The sequence below is a fragment of the Osmerus mordax genome, chromosome 16 (genome assembly GCF_038355195.1).
Source record: "Osmerus mordax isolate fOsmMor3 chromosome 16, fOsmMor3.pri, whole genome shotgun sequence".
Taxonomy (NCBI): Eukaryota; Metazoa; Chordata; class Actinopteri; order Osmeriformes; family Osmeridae; genus Osmerus; species Osmerus mordax.
In genome coordinates, this window is record NC_090065.1 from 14,728,918 (window position 1) to 14,747,733 (window position 18,816).

Below are 18,816 nucleotides of genomic sequence, written 5' to 3' on the forward strand. Positions count from 1 at the left end.
AATGATACATTGATAACCAATGACCTCTGGCATTCTGAGATCACTTGTTTGGCTTCCATGAACAGTGAAACTTGGGTTACATAACGTCAATTTGTGAGTTGTGGACCTTGATTGCTGAAGCAGTGACCTGCTTAATGATTGACTCTGTCCGAAGACTGCCATTGTTCAAAAAGCTATCTGTCTCAGCCTTTACAAAGTTACATTCCTGTGTCCTATTTCTTGAAGTCTGACAAGTGGTATTTAACAATATAGATTTACTGTGCCACATAACAACTATGAATGCTTTCTGGACTTTAGAAAGCATTCATATTTTGGGGGGCTTCATATAAATGGACAAAGTGTTCTGTCCCAGTTCAATAATTACCTTACATGATGCATTATGTTCTCAAACTACAAACTACTAAACATAGCTGTTACTACTTCACTTTAGACAATGAATGGCTCTTAGCACCATCTATGGTTGAAAACTGATATTACATGTTCCTGTTACAGCTGCAATGCCTCACATTTTCATTATAAATGTGAAGGTGCCAGGACATATTAAATAAATCACACGAATATTATAGGCATTACATTTATTTATTTTCATTTAGCACTATATGATAATAAATGTTTTATTCTCATGATCAAACAGTATGACTTCATTTTATACATTTTAAAACATTTAACTCATTCTACTGCTTTTTTTTCTCTTCAATTGAGAACCATTCGTATGTTAGGTAACAATAGTGACAAATTCAAAAGAAAAGCACAAAGGAAAAACCACAGTTGACTTCCACAGCAAGTAAATCAGCTACATTTAAATCAGATTAACAATTTAAAACCGTAAAGTTACTTATTTCTAGATTTACAGTCTTTATCCTGCATAAGCATGACTTTAAACGAAGCATATCAGATATGAAAGTGGAAGATATACTAAACACAAATGATATATTTCCCAATTAAAAACGATAACAAAACCCCATAAAATGCCATAGATCTGTTAAACGTCTATCAAACTCCTTTATAAAGTAATATATTGCGTATGTATCCTTCCCTAACCAATATACTTAAAGAAACAGCAACTAAAGAAAACAAGTAAAAACATTCAAGATCACCTAAGGTCTTCTGGCCCTCTAATCCCCTCCTCTGGATTAGGAGAGGGAGTTGTTGCTGAAGGACGTGCTATTCGTGGTGAAGCTGTAGCTAACAGAGGAGTAGTCCACACTGCCTCTGCGGGAGCCCGTCCTGGAGCCCACTCGTGACCCGGCCCTGGACCCGGGGCGAGAGCCTGGGTTAGACACGTTGTAGGGGCTGCTGATGCCCTTGGTGGACATGGAAGATGCCTGGAGCATCTTCATCTCATTGTTTTCTTCCACCATGCAGCTGTCCATGGCCTCCTTGTAAGAGATTTTCAGCTTGGTCTTGGGGCAGGTCAGATTCTTGATGTGGTTCCTGGTGTCCTGGAGCTTCTGCGCCCCTCTGCCATCCAGCCAGCCCCTGCGGATGACTTCCTCAATTGTGGCCCGCTTCCCGGTGCCAGGCTCCAGCAGCCCCCCTGTCAGGTACTGGAACTCCAGGAACCTCTGGCCAGCTTCGTAAGGCAGCCACTTCTCTTTCATAGCTTCGGCAGCTGACATCTTCCTCTGGGTCTTCACGTCTTCAAAGCCAGTAAAGGCTTTCTGGGCAGGCTTCAGCTTGGAGGCCATGTCATCATCTATGATGCCCTGGTGCACAGCATCCTGCAGGGGGAGCCTCTGGCCGTTGGCAGGGTTGACAATGCCTCCTGTGCACGCCTGGGCCTCCAGCAGCCTCTGGGCAGTAATGGCGTCCACTAAACCCCTCCGTAACGCCTCGCTGATGGTGATCTTCTCCAGGGTCTCTGTGTCAAAGATTGCCGCCACGGGGCTATGGTCATCAAACATCTCTGCAGGGGAGAGGGTGATGGAGATGCTATTGAAGCGTTTGCGGACAGTGGGAGAGGAGGGGGAGGCCTGGGAGGGGGTACTGCATGTCTCCACGTCCTCCGCAGTGCTGGCCGTGATTGACAGCTCCATGCTGCTGGTTCGGCTGGTGATCATGTCAGCAAACTGGGGGAGGGTTAGGGTTCCGGCCCGGTACTGGTCCAGAGACCTCTGGCTGATGATACCTTGATCTAGGGACTTCTGGATGTCGTACTGAGTGCCGGTTTTCCTGTCGACCACAACGAGACGTTCGGAGCCGTTCGACTCTTTGATGGTGATCTCCTCCCACTCACATTCCTGCTCTGACAGGTCCAGGAAGGTGTCATAGTCGATTAGCTCCTTGTGGTAGGCCTCCCGCACCGTCATCTCTCTCCCAGTGTCAGGGTCAACAATGACCACCCGTCTTTTCCGCAGGATGTTGGTCTGGCTGTTCTCCTTGGGGGGCTCGGGCTTCTTCTTGTCTTTCAGAGGCAGGAGCACTAGACCAGTTTTGGGGTCTTTGATACACCTGTCCTTCAGCTGAATATAGGTCAGGTTCTCATGGGTGTTGGGGTCAAAGAAGCCCTTGGTGTCGTCCCCCTCGTAGGTGAGGATATCGTTCATCTCTTTGTCAAAGTAGCCCCTCTGGTATGCCACCTCCACATCGATGCGGTGGTTCTCTTTGGGGTCAATGATGCCACCACTGGCTATCTGGGCCTCCAGCAGACGGATGCCATGGCCTTTCTCTATCAGTTCCTTCTCAATGGCCTGGAAGAGAGAGATGGTCTTTTCTGTGGCAGGATCTCGGTATCCCACTACGGCCCTCTCGGCTGACAGCAGCTTGTCCTTGAACTCTTTACCCACCAAGCCTCTCCTCCAGGCCTCGTCCACAGTTAGATAGAGGTTGTTGACTGGGTCGATCATGAAGCCTGAGGCAGCCTGGGCCTCCAGGAGCTCCAGGGTGGTCCCTCGTCGGAGCAGGCCATCCTTCATGGCCTGGTAGATGGGCATGATCCGGTTGTTGGCCTCGTCATAGATCCCAGCGATACAGCTGGAGCCATGCAGATAGTTCTTGAGCTTGTCTTCAATGTCCTTGCTGGTGAGTTGGCCTTGGCTTAGCTTCTGGAAGTCGGCCTCGTCCAAGAGGTTGGAGTCGACCAAATCTCTCACAGACACCTCGCCTCGGAGGCCTTGCACGGTCATTTTCTTCTCTGAAGCAGGGAGGAGGAGCAGACCTGACACTGGTTCTATCCTGCACTTAACCCTCAGGTCACTGTAGCTGATCTTTTCCTTGGAGGTCGGGTCTACGTAGCAAGCGGGCTTCCTGTTCAGAGCCCTGTAGAGATCCTCGTCGATCAAGTTGCGGTCAAGGGCTAGATCTTTGGGCAGGTACACACTCAGGACGGGGTCCAGGATCCCACCGACAGACTCCTGGGCCTGTAACAAACGGAGGGCTATCTCTTTGTCCAGGCGGCCCTGCTTGAGGGCCTGTCCCACAGAGAGCAGCTTACCAGTGTACGGATCTTTGAATCCTACGCTGGCTGCTTCAGCTGTCAAAAGGGCATCTCTATCTTCTGTGTCAACCACCCCTCTGCTACAAGCAGTGTCCACCGACATCTTCTCATTGAACTTGGGGTCAATAATGTGTCCTGTTGCAGCTTGAGCCTCTAGCAGCATGAGGGCGCTGTCTGGCGTCAGCAGGTTCTTGGTCTTGGCTTCAGTGATGGACATCTTACCCTGGGGGCCTCCTGTCATGCCAGAGATTATGCCCGTGCCCTTTAGATGAAGCTGGATGTCTACGGTCACCTCCTCGATGGTCCTCTGGCCTTTCAGAAGCTGCTCCAGGGTGGCTCTGCTGATGATGCCGCAGTCGCACAGCTGGTGGGCTGTGACTTTGCGACGGACGCCTTCGAACACCAGCTTGCTGGGGTCCACGGTGGGCAGCTTCTCGTCCGTCTGGGTCTGCCTGCTCAGGGCGTCAGGCCTCTGCTGCAGCCTCTTCAGCTCCCTCTCCAGGGCGTCTCTCTTCAGGGCCAGGGTCGACACCTCCGTCTCAGAGCTCTGCAGCCGGTTGCGGTATCTGTCCTCCACACTCCTCAGCTCCAACATCAATCTTTCCACCTCGCTTTTCAGGGAGCCCCTCTCCCGCTCCGCCTTCTCCCTGTCCGAGTCGCTCTGTCTCACCTGGCCCTCCTTCAGGTCGTACTGGCTCTTCCAGTAGGTGAAGTCCTTGCGCATGGTGTCGTTCTCCTCCTTGAGCCGCTGTTTGTTGCGCAGCTCTGTGTCCAGGGAGAGCTTGATGCGGTTGAGCTCTTCTTCCAGACGGAGATGGCGACCCTTGTCCTGTTCCAGCAGTTTGAGTTTGGCAAGCAGGCCGTCTTTCTCATGCAGCAGTGTAGTGTAGTGGTTCTGGGACTCCTGCACCATAAAGGATGTCTGGGGGAAAACAGGCAAAGGACAGATTAGATAATAATACATTGAGTTGGGAAGTTTGGTTTCGACCATCTCTTATGCCATGTGACACTTGTCATTTTCTTTCCTATACCAATTGTTAAGCAACATAGCAAAAAAAAGCAGGTACACCTTCACAACACCTTATAAATGGTTAAGTCATGCCATTAGAGTGTTTCATGAATAGTAGTTTGTGTATCTTGGTTGTTAAGGCATTTTCCAAAAAAAAGCCCTTTTCCAGCAGGCAGCATGAGAAGAAACCTATTATGTGAGAAGTGTGCATTGTGTGACGCAGAGTCTGACGTAATGTTTTAGCAGTTAGTGAATTGGGTTGATGTGTAAACCAAAAGCATGCTTTTAACATTAGTGCAACGCAAACCATTGAAAGTCATTCAGGAAAAATAATTACATTTGCAGATCAAATATTAGGAAACGTGTTTTCATCATGATTTTCCTATACCCCATTTATCATGCAGAAATTAGTTGAAATGATACTGATCCCTTCAAACAAACTGGATACCTCAATAGACTGCTTTTGGATTTTGTCTATATCCGACTTTAGCTTTTCCCTCTCCTTGGTCAGGTCATTGATGATAGCCTGGAGGTCCAGGGTTCTCTTGTTGCTGCTCTGGAGCTGGATGTGCAGGGCTGAGATCTGTGAGGCGCTCTCCCCATCCACAGTGTCCTTGCTCAGCCTCAGCTCATCCCTGTCCTGCCTGACTCCCCTCAGCTCCTCCTCCAGTCTCAGCCTCTCCTTAGTCAGGGTCTGGGTCAGGCTCTTCAGCTTCTCTATCTCCGTGGTGCAGTCATTCAGCAGGCGGCTCTTGTCTTCGATGGTCTTGCTGAGGCTCTCGTTGCGGAGGTTCACCTCCCTGACCCGGGCTTGCTCCTGGAGGAGCTGCTGCTGTAGGGCCTTCAGCTCAGCCATCACCTGAGCCAGGCGCTCTGTGGTGGTCTTGTGCTCCCTCAAGCTCTGGTCCAGGGCCACCTGGAGGGCTCTGAGGTCCTGCTGGTACTTCCTCCCTGACGTGGACACCTCCTCCTGCTTGGCCTTCAGGGTGTTGATGGTGGTGGTGTGTTCCCGGCAGCTCTGGGTCATCCTCTCCAGTTCCGCCTCCATCCTCTTCCTCCGGGTGAACTCCTCCTGGGTTTCCTTCTTGTGCTTCTCAACGTCAACCTGGAGTCCATCCACCAAGGTCTGCAGCTCCCGGATGCGGCCGTGCAGCCTTTGGGCGTTCTGCTCAGTCTTGGTCTTCTCGTTGGTCTGCTTCTCCAGCTCAACTCGGACGAGATGGATCTCCTGCTCAGACACCTTCAGCTTGTTGACCATCTCCAGGGTGGAGGCATGCCTGCTCTGTAGCTCAGCCTGGTTCTGTTTCAAACGCACAATCTCCACCTCCAGGGCTCTCCTCCTGTTGGACTCCTCCTCCAGGCTGATGGTGAGCTGGCTGACTTTCCGGCCCTTCTCCTGGTTGCTTCTTGTAGCCTCCGCCAGGACCTCCTTGTGTCTGAGCTCCATGTCCCCTCTCTGATGGACCACTGTCTGCAGCTGCACCTCCAGCTCCGTGCGCCTCCTCGATTCCTCAGTCCCGGCTGACCTATGCTGGAGGGCTTCCTCCTCGGCCTTCCTCCTCATCTCCTCAGTCTGGGTGACGGACAGCCTCAGCCTCCTCAGTTCCTCCTCCAGGTCGCGCTTCTCCGCCTGCGCCCTCTCGCACTGCAGCCTGAGCTCCGCCGCGTGGTCCTCCTTCTGGGCCGAGGTCTTCAGCACCGTGGTCTTGGTCACGTGGATCTCCGTCTCGTGCGATTGTTTGAGCTGACTAATCTCCTGGCTGCACTGGGTTCTTACCTTAGAGATCTCCGACTCGGCCCCTCGCCGGCGAGCCGCCTCCTCCTCTAGTTGCATCTTCAGCCTCTCCAGCTCACGCTCCTTGTCCTTCACCGCCTTCTCTAGGTCAATCTTCGACCAGTTGAGCTCGTCAAGCTCCTTCTGGCGCCGCCGCACGGCTGCCTCGTACTCCTCCTGCTGGCTGCTGTAGCGCTCCTCGGCAAGCCTCCTCTTCCTCTTCTCCTCGTCCAGCTGGAAGGTGAGGCGGGCCAGCTTGTCGTTGAGATCTTTCACCTGGCTGCTGGTGCTGTCCAGGTTCTCGCGGGCCGCGTTCACCTGCATGACCGTGGTCCTCTTCACCTCCTCCATGGAGACGAGCTGATCTTTGGATTGGCTCAGTTCCAGCTGGTAGCGGGACAGGGAGTCTTCGAGAGAGCGGTTTTTCTGGGTGCGGTCTTGGATGTCGTCCTTCAGTCTCCTCAGCTCTTCTTCCAGCAATTCAATCTTGGTGTTCCTGATCTGAGGGGAGAAAGAATAGGTTTGGCTAAGCACAAGGGTTTTCCTACAGTCTAAAGAAATAGTTCCCTGTATTGAGCTATACCGCATACTCCTTCAATTTGTCAACGTTTGCTTCTTTGCAGCTAAGGAACACGCCGTAGGTCGTGTAGTTGACGTAAATACGGTGTGTCATACAAACCGAGCGCTTACCTTTAGTTCCTCCATGTTCTTCAGCATGTCTCCCAGGTACTTGTAGTAGTCACCGGAGCGAGTCAGCAACTCGATGTAGCGAGACTGGAGATCAGCCGCCTAGTCATGGTAGAATCAGTACGTCAATATAAACAGCCAGATCTTCACACGATAATATGGTCACAAGGGGGCTGAACTGTGAATCGCTGCCAACTGTGTCCGTGGAATTATCGAAAGACTTAACTATCAAGCCAAAAGGCATGGATTAACAAATGAGGATTAACATGGCATCGCAGTAATTATTCCGGGGTGTTAATGACACCGCTGGAGTCGTGATCTCATTTGGCGGCAATGCCAGTTGTAAAGACCTATCCAGGTCCACCATGCCCCCTACCTCTTCTCTGACCGCCGTGGCAGGAGACTGCAACATGGTTCTCTTGATAGGGATGTTGAGTAGAGTCTCAAGGCCAGCACTGTAGGAGGCCAGCTGCAGCTCATAGTCCTATCAAATAGTCAGTACCACAGACATGAAATGTTGTGTTTACGTTGTGTACTGCATGTACGTTTTTCACGTTTATGTTTACAATTGTGTCGTTTACATACACAGTAGTATAATATATGATATGTGTGTCTAGTATCATATACAATATTTAAATCCTGTCCAATAACTAAGTCCAAGACTCCTAATCACCTTTATGGAGGCAGCACAGGTGTCGGCCTCCTTCTGAACATCCTCCACTTTCTCCTTCTTCCCTTTAATCTCGCTGTGAAGCGCCTGGCCAAAGAACACCAGAAAGACGTTTGTCAAGTGCTTGAAATCAATACGTCTGGTCCACAGGAGGAGTGGATGTTTCTGAAGCGTACCTTCTGCTGGTTGAGCTGCTCCATGAGGACCTGGATGTCGGTGAACTTGGTGGTCTGCAGCGTGTCCTGGCGCTTCTTGGCGCTGGCGACCCACTGGTCCAGGTTTGAGCTGCTCTGCTTGAAGTGACTCAGCTGTTTCTCCTGCTTCTCCAGGTCCCACACCCTGAGGAGCAGCGAGAACAGGAGGGGAAGCGTTAACAAGTAATGTGTGTGTGTGTGTGTGCGTAAGCCTATCTGTGCAGAGATCGAAATACCCGTACCTGCTGTCGATCTGAGCTTGGATGCGGCGCCAGCGGTCGGTCATCTGACCCACCAGTTCTGAATATTTGGACAGATCCACGTCACACTTGTGGAAGGACTGGGAGATCAGGGCGTTGCAGTGCACTGCCTTGGCCAGGTCTGAGTCCATTGCTGTCAGAAGGTCTCTCTTTTGTTCCAAATCTGACTTCATTTGCTAAAGTGAAATAAGAACAGGTACAATATTATATATATACACACAAACACACAGAGATACTGATGCACAACTTTGATAACTTAAAAAGAAATAGATCAAATCACATCTCAAACTTCCCTTAATATTACAAAACCCCTAAATAACCTCTAAGTAAACGTGGTATCTCTCTGTGTTCTGACCGGGTGTGTGTCTGACCTTCAGAGTGTTGCGGTAGCGGTCCACCTCGTTGAGGTCCAGAGAGGTGGTCTCCTTCTCAGTCAGACGAGCCTCATGGACCTTGATGACATCCTCAGCCTTTAAAATACTCTGGAGCAAGGCCCTCAGAGCTGTAAGTCTGGACAACACAACAGCACAAAGGGTAAATAAAATGTTCAACAAAAACATTTGTTTACAATGTTTTCCTTCTAAAAATACTGTATCTGACATAAAATATCAACTACTACCCATGATCTACTTAAAAATTATATATATTCAAAAAAATTAAACATTTTATATTGACAATGCTGTATTTGGCAGAATTTTTATTAGTCATCTTATGTAATGTGATGCATTATTTATAATATTCATAAATTATTTTATTCCTTAATATTAAGTTGCTCAGAACTCAAATCTCTCCAAGCAGATGTGCAGTATTAGCATTATAAAACACTGTCCCCTTAGTGGATCCCTTTGTTTTGTGCCCAAAGGCAAAAATAGGATTGAGTAGGATTTATACTTGTCTTTCTATCACAGCACAGCACAACAACGATCTATCAGCTCCTTTTCACTCAGTGGTATTCAGGAGAAAGCCCGAGGCTGGTTGCTTATGTTGTTACCTCTGTTGGTAGGCTGATGACAGGCCCTGCAGGTCTCCTAGTTTCTGGTTGAGGACCTCTAGCTCGGAGCGCAGGAACTTGGCCTGCTCCGAGTCAGCCGCAGTTCCCTCCAGCTGCCTCAAGATCTTCTCTCTCAGCCTTAGGTACTCGTCGCGGATAGCATCCAGGTCTCCATGCATACCCTGGTACGACAACAACAACATTTAGCTTTGAACATAGTGATCTGTTCACAGGAACGAAGGAGTGGGCTTCATCCAAATAGTTGCTAGACAGGTACAGAACGGTTATACAACACTGAACCTTTCCACTCTTGTCAGAGCAGTTCTGTTTACAGCAAATGTAAGGAGTCGTACGCCTTCAAGTGAAACTAGTAGTTATTGCAGTTCCATACCTCCAACTTGAGGAGGCGCTGTGAGCATTCCTGCACACTGTTCTCGCCCAGAGAAACGTGAAGGTGCTGACTGAGGCCTGACTCAGCCAGCTCCAGCCTGCGTCTGAGCGCGTTCAGTTCACTGAGCAGGGTCACGCTCAGGGCAGAGCTGGGGGTGGGAGTCTGGATGGTGGTCTTGGAAACAGTCGTCTTGGTGGTACTCTTGGTGGTCTCCGCCTGGATGGGCTTGGACATGGTGGGCTTGATCACATCCACATTAGTGGCAGAGGCATCTGGGGGTGACACTTGTGTTTAACATTGCTCATCAACACTACAGATTGACTGACAAAATGTTTTCTTTGGCACCAATAGGCTCATTTGGGGGGAGGAGTGGCATTTCATGAAGTAACATCTGAGATAGCACCAGTGACATTACATATACTTACACATTAAAAATACAATTAATAACAAGCAGTAATGGCAGATTCCTCCTCAAATTTGCAAAATATAGTAAAATGTAGATGTTAACGACAAAGGAATTTTAAAAGCACATGTCAACCTGCAGAATACTAAATGATCGCTAAAACCAGAATTGAACCGTCAGCCTCAGAGTTACATATGCTACGTACTAGAAAACTGAGCCACAGGCACTATCATGCTTGGAAAGGGCGATTGCGTGAGTACACCGAGTGACTAACGTGAATGGGACTACGCAGTGTCCGATGCAGTCTCACACTATCGTTCAAAATACAACTTTTACACACTTGATTCAAGAAATCTGATACGCTGACTAGATGTAACATATGTAGCATCATCTTATCTACAAAAAAAAATAGTTCTGGCTCTTTTTGTGTAGTAATATCCTCAGAGTGATACCATTATTATTATGACTATTTACAGCTATACTACAAGGTAGCTAGATACTGTGGTGTACCTGGCTTCCTTTGCAGTGGCTCACAGTCTCACCAAACAAATAATCATTGTCATGACGGACTCAATGGCTATGGCTGGTCTTGAACCTCTGACCTGGTACTTCACAGGACACCGTCTTATCTTTGTGAGCTATTCACAGTTCTGGCAATTGCCACGTTCAGTTACTGTATAAAAAATAAGCTGTGTCTCCTGTGGCAGGCATTGTTATATTTGGCAAGGTACTTCAGAGTGATGTAATCTTGAAGCAAGTTAGGTTTGAAAAAACATCAGTCAAAGTGATATTTGATTTATTGACACATAGGTATTGAGGCAATATGGACATTTACTGTATCTCAGTGGAAGCTAGTAACAGGATGACCGGTTCACTCACTGTAAGCAGGCAGTTGGATCACCAGAGTGTCGTAGTGGCTCTGGGCCCCAGAGTACTGGCCCTCGATCTTCCTCTTCTCGTCCTCGCCGAACATCTCGGAGCCCTGGCTGTTGCGAAGGAACTCCTGGAAGTGGGTCTCCAGATTCTTGATGATGATGCGGTACTCATCAGGACGCATCTTGGACAACTGATTGGAGGGGAGGGGGGGGGGAGAGGTCAGGGTTGAAGACAGACTGGGCTGTAGGTAATGTGTTTGACAACCCACAAGAGGGAGTCCCCAATGATGGGTCTGATTAGAACAGGGGTCTCCAGACAGGGAGCTCTCCAGGTACAGGGTTGGAGACCCCTGAATTAGAACTTTGCCTTGTCACTCACTGGTCTTAACGACAAACGGAGATTTCCAAATTGGAACGGCTAGTCTGAGGTAGAAGTAACTTGTTTAAAATGACAGAAGATCTGTCTCGTACAGTAAACTCCCATTCTGATCGGCTGCTTTTTGGGCAACCATATGAAGTGTTGGACAGCAAATGAAGTTTCGGCATAGGACAGCCTTACCACAGACAGCGTGAGGGAGTTGATGTGGTTGATGTCTTTAACACAGTACTGCCAGGAGATGAGACTCTTAATGTTGATGTACAGCTGGTTCCAGATGCTCATGATGGCCTCATAATACTGGTAGTTCCTGGAGAGCACATGACAAGAGACATCACTCGGAGCTGTCAAAGCCACAATAGTCACTGTACAGTTCTACAATTTAACCACTCTCATTCTAGACATACTATTCTCAACTGTCAATCAGGCCCTGAAGAGAAGGGTTTCTCATTTTCAAAGGCCTTATTGATTTCAGCCTAGCTTTACTGCAGTTTTAATTGATGATTCATTCGAGATTTTCTCTGGAAGAAAGGATTTACTGGCAAGACAGGGCCCAGGGCCAAGAGCTTGGGGAGGAGGAGGGATCTTACTTGTTGGCAAGGCCGATGGTGAGGGGGTTGGGAGGGGGGATGAGCAGACACACAGAGGGGATCAACATTTCCAGACCTCCAGGACCCGTCACGTGCCACTTGCTACGCTGGGAGTTGTCCTTCAGAATGCCCTCGTCTCCTTTCAAAATACCTTTCTATAGAACACACACACACATTTTAATGGACGGAATATTGCCCCGCTTGGCTGTTTTTCCCCAGCAAAGCATGTACTTTAATGTGTGGTTGTGCATTATGTGTGTGTGTGTGTGTGTATATATATACATATAGGTGTGTGCGTGTCTGACCTGGTCTTGTTTGAATTCACACAGGGCTTTTACAATGACCGGACTAGTGCTCTTCTCCTCAGCATTGCGTGGCTTTAGTCTGACGATGCTCTTGGACTTGTTTTCCAAGGACTGAACCTGTCTCTTGTTCTCCACGATCCTCTCCTTCTCTCTCTGTGGACACGTATACACACAGAACAGGGGTTCTATGAAAAGATGGCCACTGCACATCATTAGGGACTACGACACTAGACTAGGCACGCAAGCACCCGAACCGTTTGCAAATATGGCATGCATTAGAATATCCTTTTCACAAATTGATACTCGCATATCTCGTTTGGTGTCACAAGCATGGTCACAAAAGAATACATGGCACACAGTCGAAACTCGTATTCAAATGGTTGTTTACCTAGTAATCTGTGAAGGGTAATGTATTTCAAACAGGATGGAAGAGTTGTATGTGTTGGACCAGGTGCAGCGTACTCTACCTCCAGGTTATTCAGAAGCTCTGTGAGGTTCTCCAGGGGGGTGTTTTTGTCACAGGTGAACTTCTTGCGGATGTTCTCATGTTCCCTCTGCAGCTTTGAATACGTGTCGTTGGCCTCCTTGAAGAACTGAATGTGGAAACAGTCATGAATGAGTACGTCAAGTATAGAAATGCACGCGAGTGTGTGTATGCGTGTGCGTTTTCGCACGCTTATGCCCGAGTGCATGGTTGGTTGTCTGCGCGTGTGTTTTTGTGTTCTTATTCACCTGGCTGTAGGCAGCATTCTCCTTCAGATGGATGTGGATGCACTTGGTGATTTGAAGAAGCCAGCTCCACTGGGTCTGCAGAGTGTCCATGTAGGCCTAAGAAACATACCCCACACTTAGCATAACACCGCGAGCACGAGGCTACACTGGAAATCTCTAGCCGAACGAGAGCAGGCCCCACCTCGATCTTGTCGGAGGCTGGGTGGTTGTTCTTCAGCAGACCATCCACCTTGGTCTTCAGCTTGTTCAGATCCTTCTCCTTCACCTCCAGATCTCTCATTAGCCTCTAAAATAGAAAGAGTGCATGATAAGATCATGTTGCTAATATGGGCTTGTTTAGAGGAGAGCAAATCAAGGCTACACATATTCTCCACCACTGTATTCACTAGCACCTTATGTTCTCAGCGTCGCATTTTATGAGACTTTTGCCAACACAAACTCCAAATATCGGACTTGTCACGAGAACAGTTTTGGGCTCAACCCAAGGATGAGTTCTCGGGGGAGGAAGCACAAGTCTTCACAAACACACTGACTGACTTATTTACGATGTAGACCTTCTAGAAACCACCCAGAGTTTTAGACAGACCCTGTCTGTCCACCCAGCGCCTTACAGAGTAGCTCTCCTGCTTCTTGGGGATGTAGGCGTCGATGTTCTTGTCTCCCCAGTCAAACACCAGCTCCTCCTCCTCGCGCTCGTTCACCCACATGATGGCGTGGGAGATCTCCTCGATAATTCCCTGCAGCTCTCGAAGCTGGCCAGTGCGACTGGAGGACATTTTCTGGATGCGGGGACGAAACGGACGAGGCTTATCGAATGTGGCAACCTTTTCTCAAGTGACTGACCTATGACATTTGAGTGACAGCTAACTGACCTGCAAGTTGTCCCATTCCTGCTCCAAGGCATGGAGGCCAGCCTTATCGTTCCTCTGAAACTGATGAGATAACATGCATATGAGATAAGGACCATGGTGTGATAACGAAAAGGGCGTTCGAGTAAAAGACTAATCAAGAGGCCATGGAGTGAGGGAGGAGTAGGAGACAATATTCTTTCAAATACTTATCGCCAGTGAACACAACCAATGTGAACTCCAAAACAATTCAAACACCAGGCAGACTAAAGCAAATTCTTTCACAGAATATTTGAACCTATCATGCCGGCTACCTACCAGTTCCTCTTTGGCTCGCTCCACCTCGTGGCTTCTCTGGATGGTGCTGTGGTACTTGTTGTGGCTGATGATCTGCTGCTCGATGCTGGACGCGTCCTCGCCCCACGGGGACATCTCGATCAGGCGCTGCGGACGACACAGGGGAGGGACAGTCATGAAGACGTTGACACGTCAAAATGGTGCCATACATACACACACACACACACACACACACACCTGCACACGTACACACAGACACTCGAACAAACATGTTAATTACACCATCTATGAGAGCAACGTAAATTGCTCCGGCAACCATTTTGTTTTTTGGGTGTTTTAAAGGCCTTGGCTGCTGCAGAAGTTGTTGGTCTTCTCCCTGGCCTCTAGGTGTCAGTGCATACTCATTAACTAATCCCACTGTCAAGCTGTCAGGCAGCAGCAGGAAACTATTCCAAGTATTCCCTTTAGCCGAAGTTCACAGCACTCAGCTCTGATAAGATTCAGAAACCACCCGCAACCAGTTCCTCCCCTGCACCCTCCCTTTTTTCTCTTCTTTCTCTGACTCTTTTTGTTTTCTCACCACTCCCTTTCCTCTATACAGCTGTAACATGCATAATATCAGTCTGGGCAGTTTATCTGTGGGAGAGAAGACACATTGACCTGACTTGAAGTTGTATTAGCAGACTGAATTATGGTTTTAGCAAGGAGTTTGCAGAGTGTCTCCAACAGGAGAAACAGGGTCAGCGGAGAGAGGGGGGGGGGTAGGAGGACAGAGAGAGGGGCCAAAGAAAAAGAAAAGTCAAGAAAGACATGAAGGGGGAGAGATAAAACAAACAAAGCAACTGAATAGAGGGAGGAAGAGAGGTAATGATAGTAGGAGGGAAGAGAAAGGAGTGGCAGGGAGTGGTGACAGAGGTGTGAGCGAGCAAGGACGTTTCCATGTTGGAGTGTAAGAGAGCGGCCAAACTACCACAGAACCACAGTGGAGGGGGTGATATATTACTCTTCTCTCTGACTTCCTCTGTCACACGTTTTCTCAGGCCTACGTGTTTGTTTTTTTTCCCTTCCCACCCTTCCCACCCTTCTCCACCTCCTCCTTTCAGACTTTTGGCAGTGTAATCAGATGGGGTGTGTCACAGCAAGTCAGAATATGTATAAGCTTAGTGTTATGGACTGGCTACCCTGTGTACGACGGCAATCTCGACTGCACTCTCTCACACACACACAAACACGCATACACCAAACCCATATACCTCACAGAAGGCTGTGAGCCTGTAGGCAGTGAATTTCAGAGAAAATGAGTTGGACTTCCAGAAGGATGCAGTCATCCAGCACACTCTCTCCCCCCTCCTCCTCTGCACCCCAGGGGGATGACAGGAGACGTTGCGTGACACCAGACACCAGGGGAAGTTTAGAGCTCACCTTCTGTTGGGTAATCCAAGACACGGCGTCACTGAAACTCCTCCCACGTTCTTCCCGCGAACCGCTTAATTTCTGCCTCTGGATTGTCCCTGTGATGGATAACTGGAGTCCTCTTTGCACTCCCTGTAAATGCTCGATGCTGGTGGGAGGGGGTGGGGGGAGATGGTCACTTGGTCTAGCTCTCACTCTAAGTCACCTTTCTTTTTCTCCCCACTTAACTCTGTTCCGTAGGCATTTCACGTCATGTTCTCCCACCCGCCCGCACACACCCAAACTTACCTCCTGAAGAGGCTGTCATTGGGCTGGTGCATGTGGTGCAAGTCCTGGGCGCAGCCTGTCATCTGCACCAGGCTCTCAGCAGCCATGCCCAGTAGCTTGTCCACCTCCATAGCTGAGCCCCCCTAGGACACAACAACACTGGTCGGTCAGCCAACTCACGCCATCAAGACACACCACATACATCGGCGATGCGCGCACACGCTTATGCGCACACGTTTAATACGCACACGCTTATACGCACCCGCTGTACGGACTGCACAGCGCGTGAGAGATCCACACATGCACGTTCTTGCTTCGTGCTTGTATGTTAAGGAATTTGTGTGTGTCTGGGTGCATGGCTTTCACGTGCAGCACTCTTACCTTCTCCAGAATCATCTGAGCTGTTTGGAGGTACTCCTGACACTTGCCCTGCAGGTATACAGCTCTGCTCTGGATGTTCTGCACACTAAACAAGACAAGTAGAGTGATGGTTCACCATGCAAAACCGTTTTTAGTTTTAATTAGTTTAACCGTTTTAACTATAGAAAACATTTGTTTACAACTATTTAAAGTTCAAAGCTTCTTTACAGTATGGTACAGTACTGGCATATCAGGGATCTATTGGCTAAATGTTTATAAAAACGGTCACTGAATGGAAAAAACAACAATTGCCACTCTCAACAATCCACTCAGTAGCATCTGAGATACAAACAGCAGCAAGTATTATTCTAACTTCATTCTGAATCATGGTAAGTGAAAAACAGAGGTTAGGGCTGTGTCTATCGAGAGGTTTCAAATCATTTCTGCTCTTGAAGATAACCCAAATTGGATCCTTGAACCCGCTGGCTCTGATTCAAGAGATTGGATGAGAATGTTCTGACTACAGTAATGCATTTCAAGTTTTAACAGGATACATAACAATCACTCAACAGAACCCTTGATGGTATCCGTATTTGTTGATCTTCATTTTAAGCATAAGACATTCACCATACTGATAGATTTTGATAAATGCTCATCGAATAACCCAACTTTATCTTTGTAATTGACGTTCTTATAGTAAACAATGATGTGAAAATAGTTTTATCTATGCAGGTGCTTACCTTGCCGCTTGAGCTCCACCACCACCACCACCACCACTACCACCACCTCCTCCTCCCATGGACGTTTTCGAGAATGTATAGTTGTAATGGTCCGCATGCTGAGTTTGGAATCCGTTGCCCCCAAAGACAGAACCGCCGTCTATCCTGGGACTGGTAAAACTGGCACTTGCGAGGTCTGGTCGAGAACTACTTCTCCGACCCATTGTCGGAAGTTTCGATTGAGACCCGTACATACTCATTTTTTTCCAGTTTGTGATGTTCAAATCTTAAAAGTAAAAGCAAATTGCTAAAGAGTATCCCGTCTTCCAAAAGGGAGAAGGACACTACATTCACCGTCTCAACCTTCTCTGTCGCAGATATTTCTCACTAGGTAGTCTACTGTCAACATACGGAACACACTAAGGACGCGGTTTGATAGGCTGAAAACCACACCTTGTGTTTTCCACGCCCCTCGTTACCTTACCCAACCCCCTTTTCTAAATTCTAGGGGACTCGCAAAACTTCCGCGTGTGGAAGGGAATGCAGAACTAAGGTGCAAAGAACTTTTCCACGTTCTTCACGACATTCTTCGGTGAGGACGACAGACCGGACAAAGACTGCTGTTGTATATGCTTTTAAAGAACGGCATTTATATGAATCTATCGCCGCCTATTAAAGAAACACAATTATAATGATAGTAATAATAATAATTTGGTAATATGACCATTTTGAAGACATCAAGGTGGGCGTGTGAAGACAATAAAAGGGAAAGGAGCGAGAAAAGGAGGAGGCACACGCCCAGTCTGCAGTGTCTGAGAGACTCCCCACTCATAGTCATACATATTACGGGACATTGTGTGAATTAGTGTGGGAGCGTGTGTGTGTGTCTGTATGAGTAAAGGTAAGGGGGGCTGGGGGACGGTGGGGGGCAAAAGAAAAATAACTTGTTTGTTTTTACAGAGATGAACCTTCATTAGATTCTGCTGTAAAACAAATATTTCTGTATTAAAATCCACCATGTTAAATCATCAACATTATCAAAATCTCCTGTTAAAAATACAATAATAACCCACTGACCTGTTGACACTAGTGTAGAGACATGAGACAACACACAGCCAACCACAGATTACAGCCTGTGTTTCAGTCAGCGGACAGTCATCTTGGACACATTCTGCCCTCTGGTGTTTTGGCCTATTGGATTATTCTACACACACTTTATTTTCGGCGAGAGAAGGAAACAGACTGTTTAACTATCCAGTTGATTGACTGCTTTTTGGCAAACTTTGCTCTTTGGTTGTCTTTTATACTTCATTATTTGTTCATAAGATTAAACACACACACTGTTAATTCAGAATATAGCTACGATTTTTTCGAAGTAATCCCTTCTTTACTAAGAAAGAAAGCATGACTGAGCCTGTAGACATAACTATAGTCCAGAGAGCAGGAAACACCCTGAGAAAGAGGAACACAAATGACAGGTCACAGGCAGAACTCCACCTTATACCCTGTACCAGGATCAGACTTGTTGTCTTCAGAACACACTCCCTAAATTAGATTGGGGTTTGACATTTTCAACAGTTTGACAATTTTTTTTGGCAGCAATTTAGCAATTACAGTTAGACTGCAGCTTGAGACATAATATAAAACAGCTCCACGCACATTTCGCGTGTAGGACTTACGTGTGTGTGTGTGTTGGAACCGGGGAGGGGGGAAACTTTAGTCAGAGCTGTAGTGTGTAATCACTGAATAGTGTCTGAAGGTGTGGCACAGGAGGGCTAGGCCACCCTGTCAGGGTACTCATCACCAAGGTACGCTGTTAAAAAGGGTGTGTCACTTCTCCTCCTGCTCTATGTCAACAGTCGCCCCTTTGGCATGATCTACCTTCACGGCTAAAAAAGAAACAGCTTGGGAAATTTGCACAATGGCCACTTTCGCTTAATGCAACCTGTTCTTCTGCTACCCATTCTCTCTCTCCCCCTCCCCTCCTCTTTCTCTCTCTGTCTCTCTATCTATCTATCTATCTATCTATCAATCTATAGATCTATCAATCTATCTGTCTCTCTCTCACACACTCACTCACACACACACACACACAAAGACACATGTATGTGCCTATTGTATGCATAGAGAGATTGTCACATTGAGTCATAAAAGTAAAAGTTGGTCACAGTATTACAGCTACATAGGAAATCATTAACTTTATTCCTGTTTTTTGTCCA

General features: G+C 47.8%; 1 protein-coding gene across 3 annotated transcripts; it reads right to left on the reverse strand.

Moving 5' to 3' along the window:
* Positions 1 to 566: 566 nt before the first annotated feature.
* Positions 567 to 17,683, reverse strand: dspa (desmoplakin a). 3 transcript variants are annotated; one of them, XM_067252557.1, is made up of 24 exons: positions 17,675 to 17,683; positions 15,900 to 15,984; positions 15,540 to 15,661; positions 15,261 to 15,399; positions 13,860 to 13,985; positions 13,566 to 13,625; positions 13,305 to 13,472; positions 12,875 to 12,979; positions 12,694 to 12,789; positions 12,429 to 12,554; positions 11,962 to 12,114; positions 11,657 to 11,811; positions 11,250 to 11,376; positions 10,695 to 10,881; positions 9,413 to 9,684; positions 9,022 to 9,203; positions 8,402 to 8,540; positions 8,013 to 8,206; positions 7,753 to 7,915; positions 7,580 to 7,663; positions 7,283 to 7,390; positions 6,910 to 7,008; positions 4,894 to 6,720; positions 567 to 4,358 (listed from the first exon to the last, which is right to left on the reverse strand). In XM_067252557.1, the coding sequence occupies exons 2-24, from the start codon at positions 15,912 to 15,914 to the stop codon at positions 1,134 to 1,136; spliced, it is 7,872 nt and encodes a 2,623-aa protein (XP_067108658.1). In that variant the 5' UTR covers positions 15,915 to 15,984; positions 17,675 to 17,683; the 3' UTR covers positions 567 to 1,133. The 3 variants fall into 3 exon arrangements, with proteins under 3 accessions (XP_067108658.1, XP_067108659.1, XP_067108657.1); XM_067252558.1 differs by lacking the exon at positions 17,675 to 17,683 and adding an exon at positions 16,619 to 17,001 and having other exon boundaries at positions 6,223 to 6,720; XM_067252556.1 differs by lacking the exon at positions 17,675 to 17,683 and adding an exon at positions 16,619 to 17,001.
* Positions 17,684 to 18,816: the final 1,133 nt, after the last annotated feature.

Bases quoted from the DNA above. Each gene is read 5' to 3' on its own strand.
- dspa (XM_067252556.1), bottom strand. From the start codon at position 16,857: ATGAGTATGTACGGGTCTCAATCGAAACTTCCGACAATGGGTCGGAGA. The intron at 8,207-8,401 runs GTCAGACACACA...ATTTCACTTTAG, and splicing joins GCTACCGCAACACTCTGAAG to CAAATGAAGTCAGATTTGGA. The intron at 7,391-7,579 runs GTGATTAGGAGT...ACTATTTGATAG, and splicing joins CCTGTGCTGCCTCCATAAAG to GACTATGAGCTGCAGCTGGC.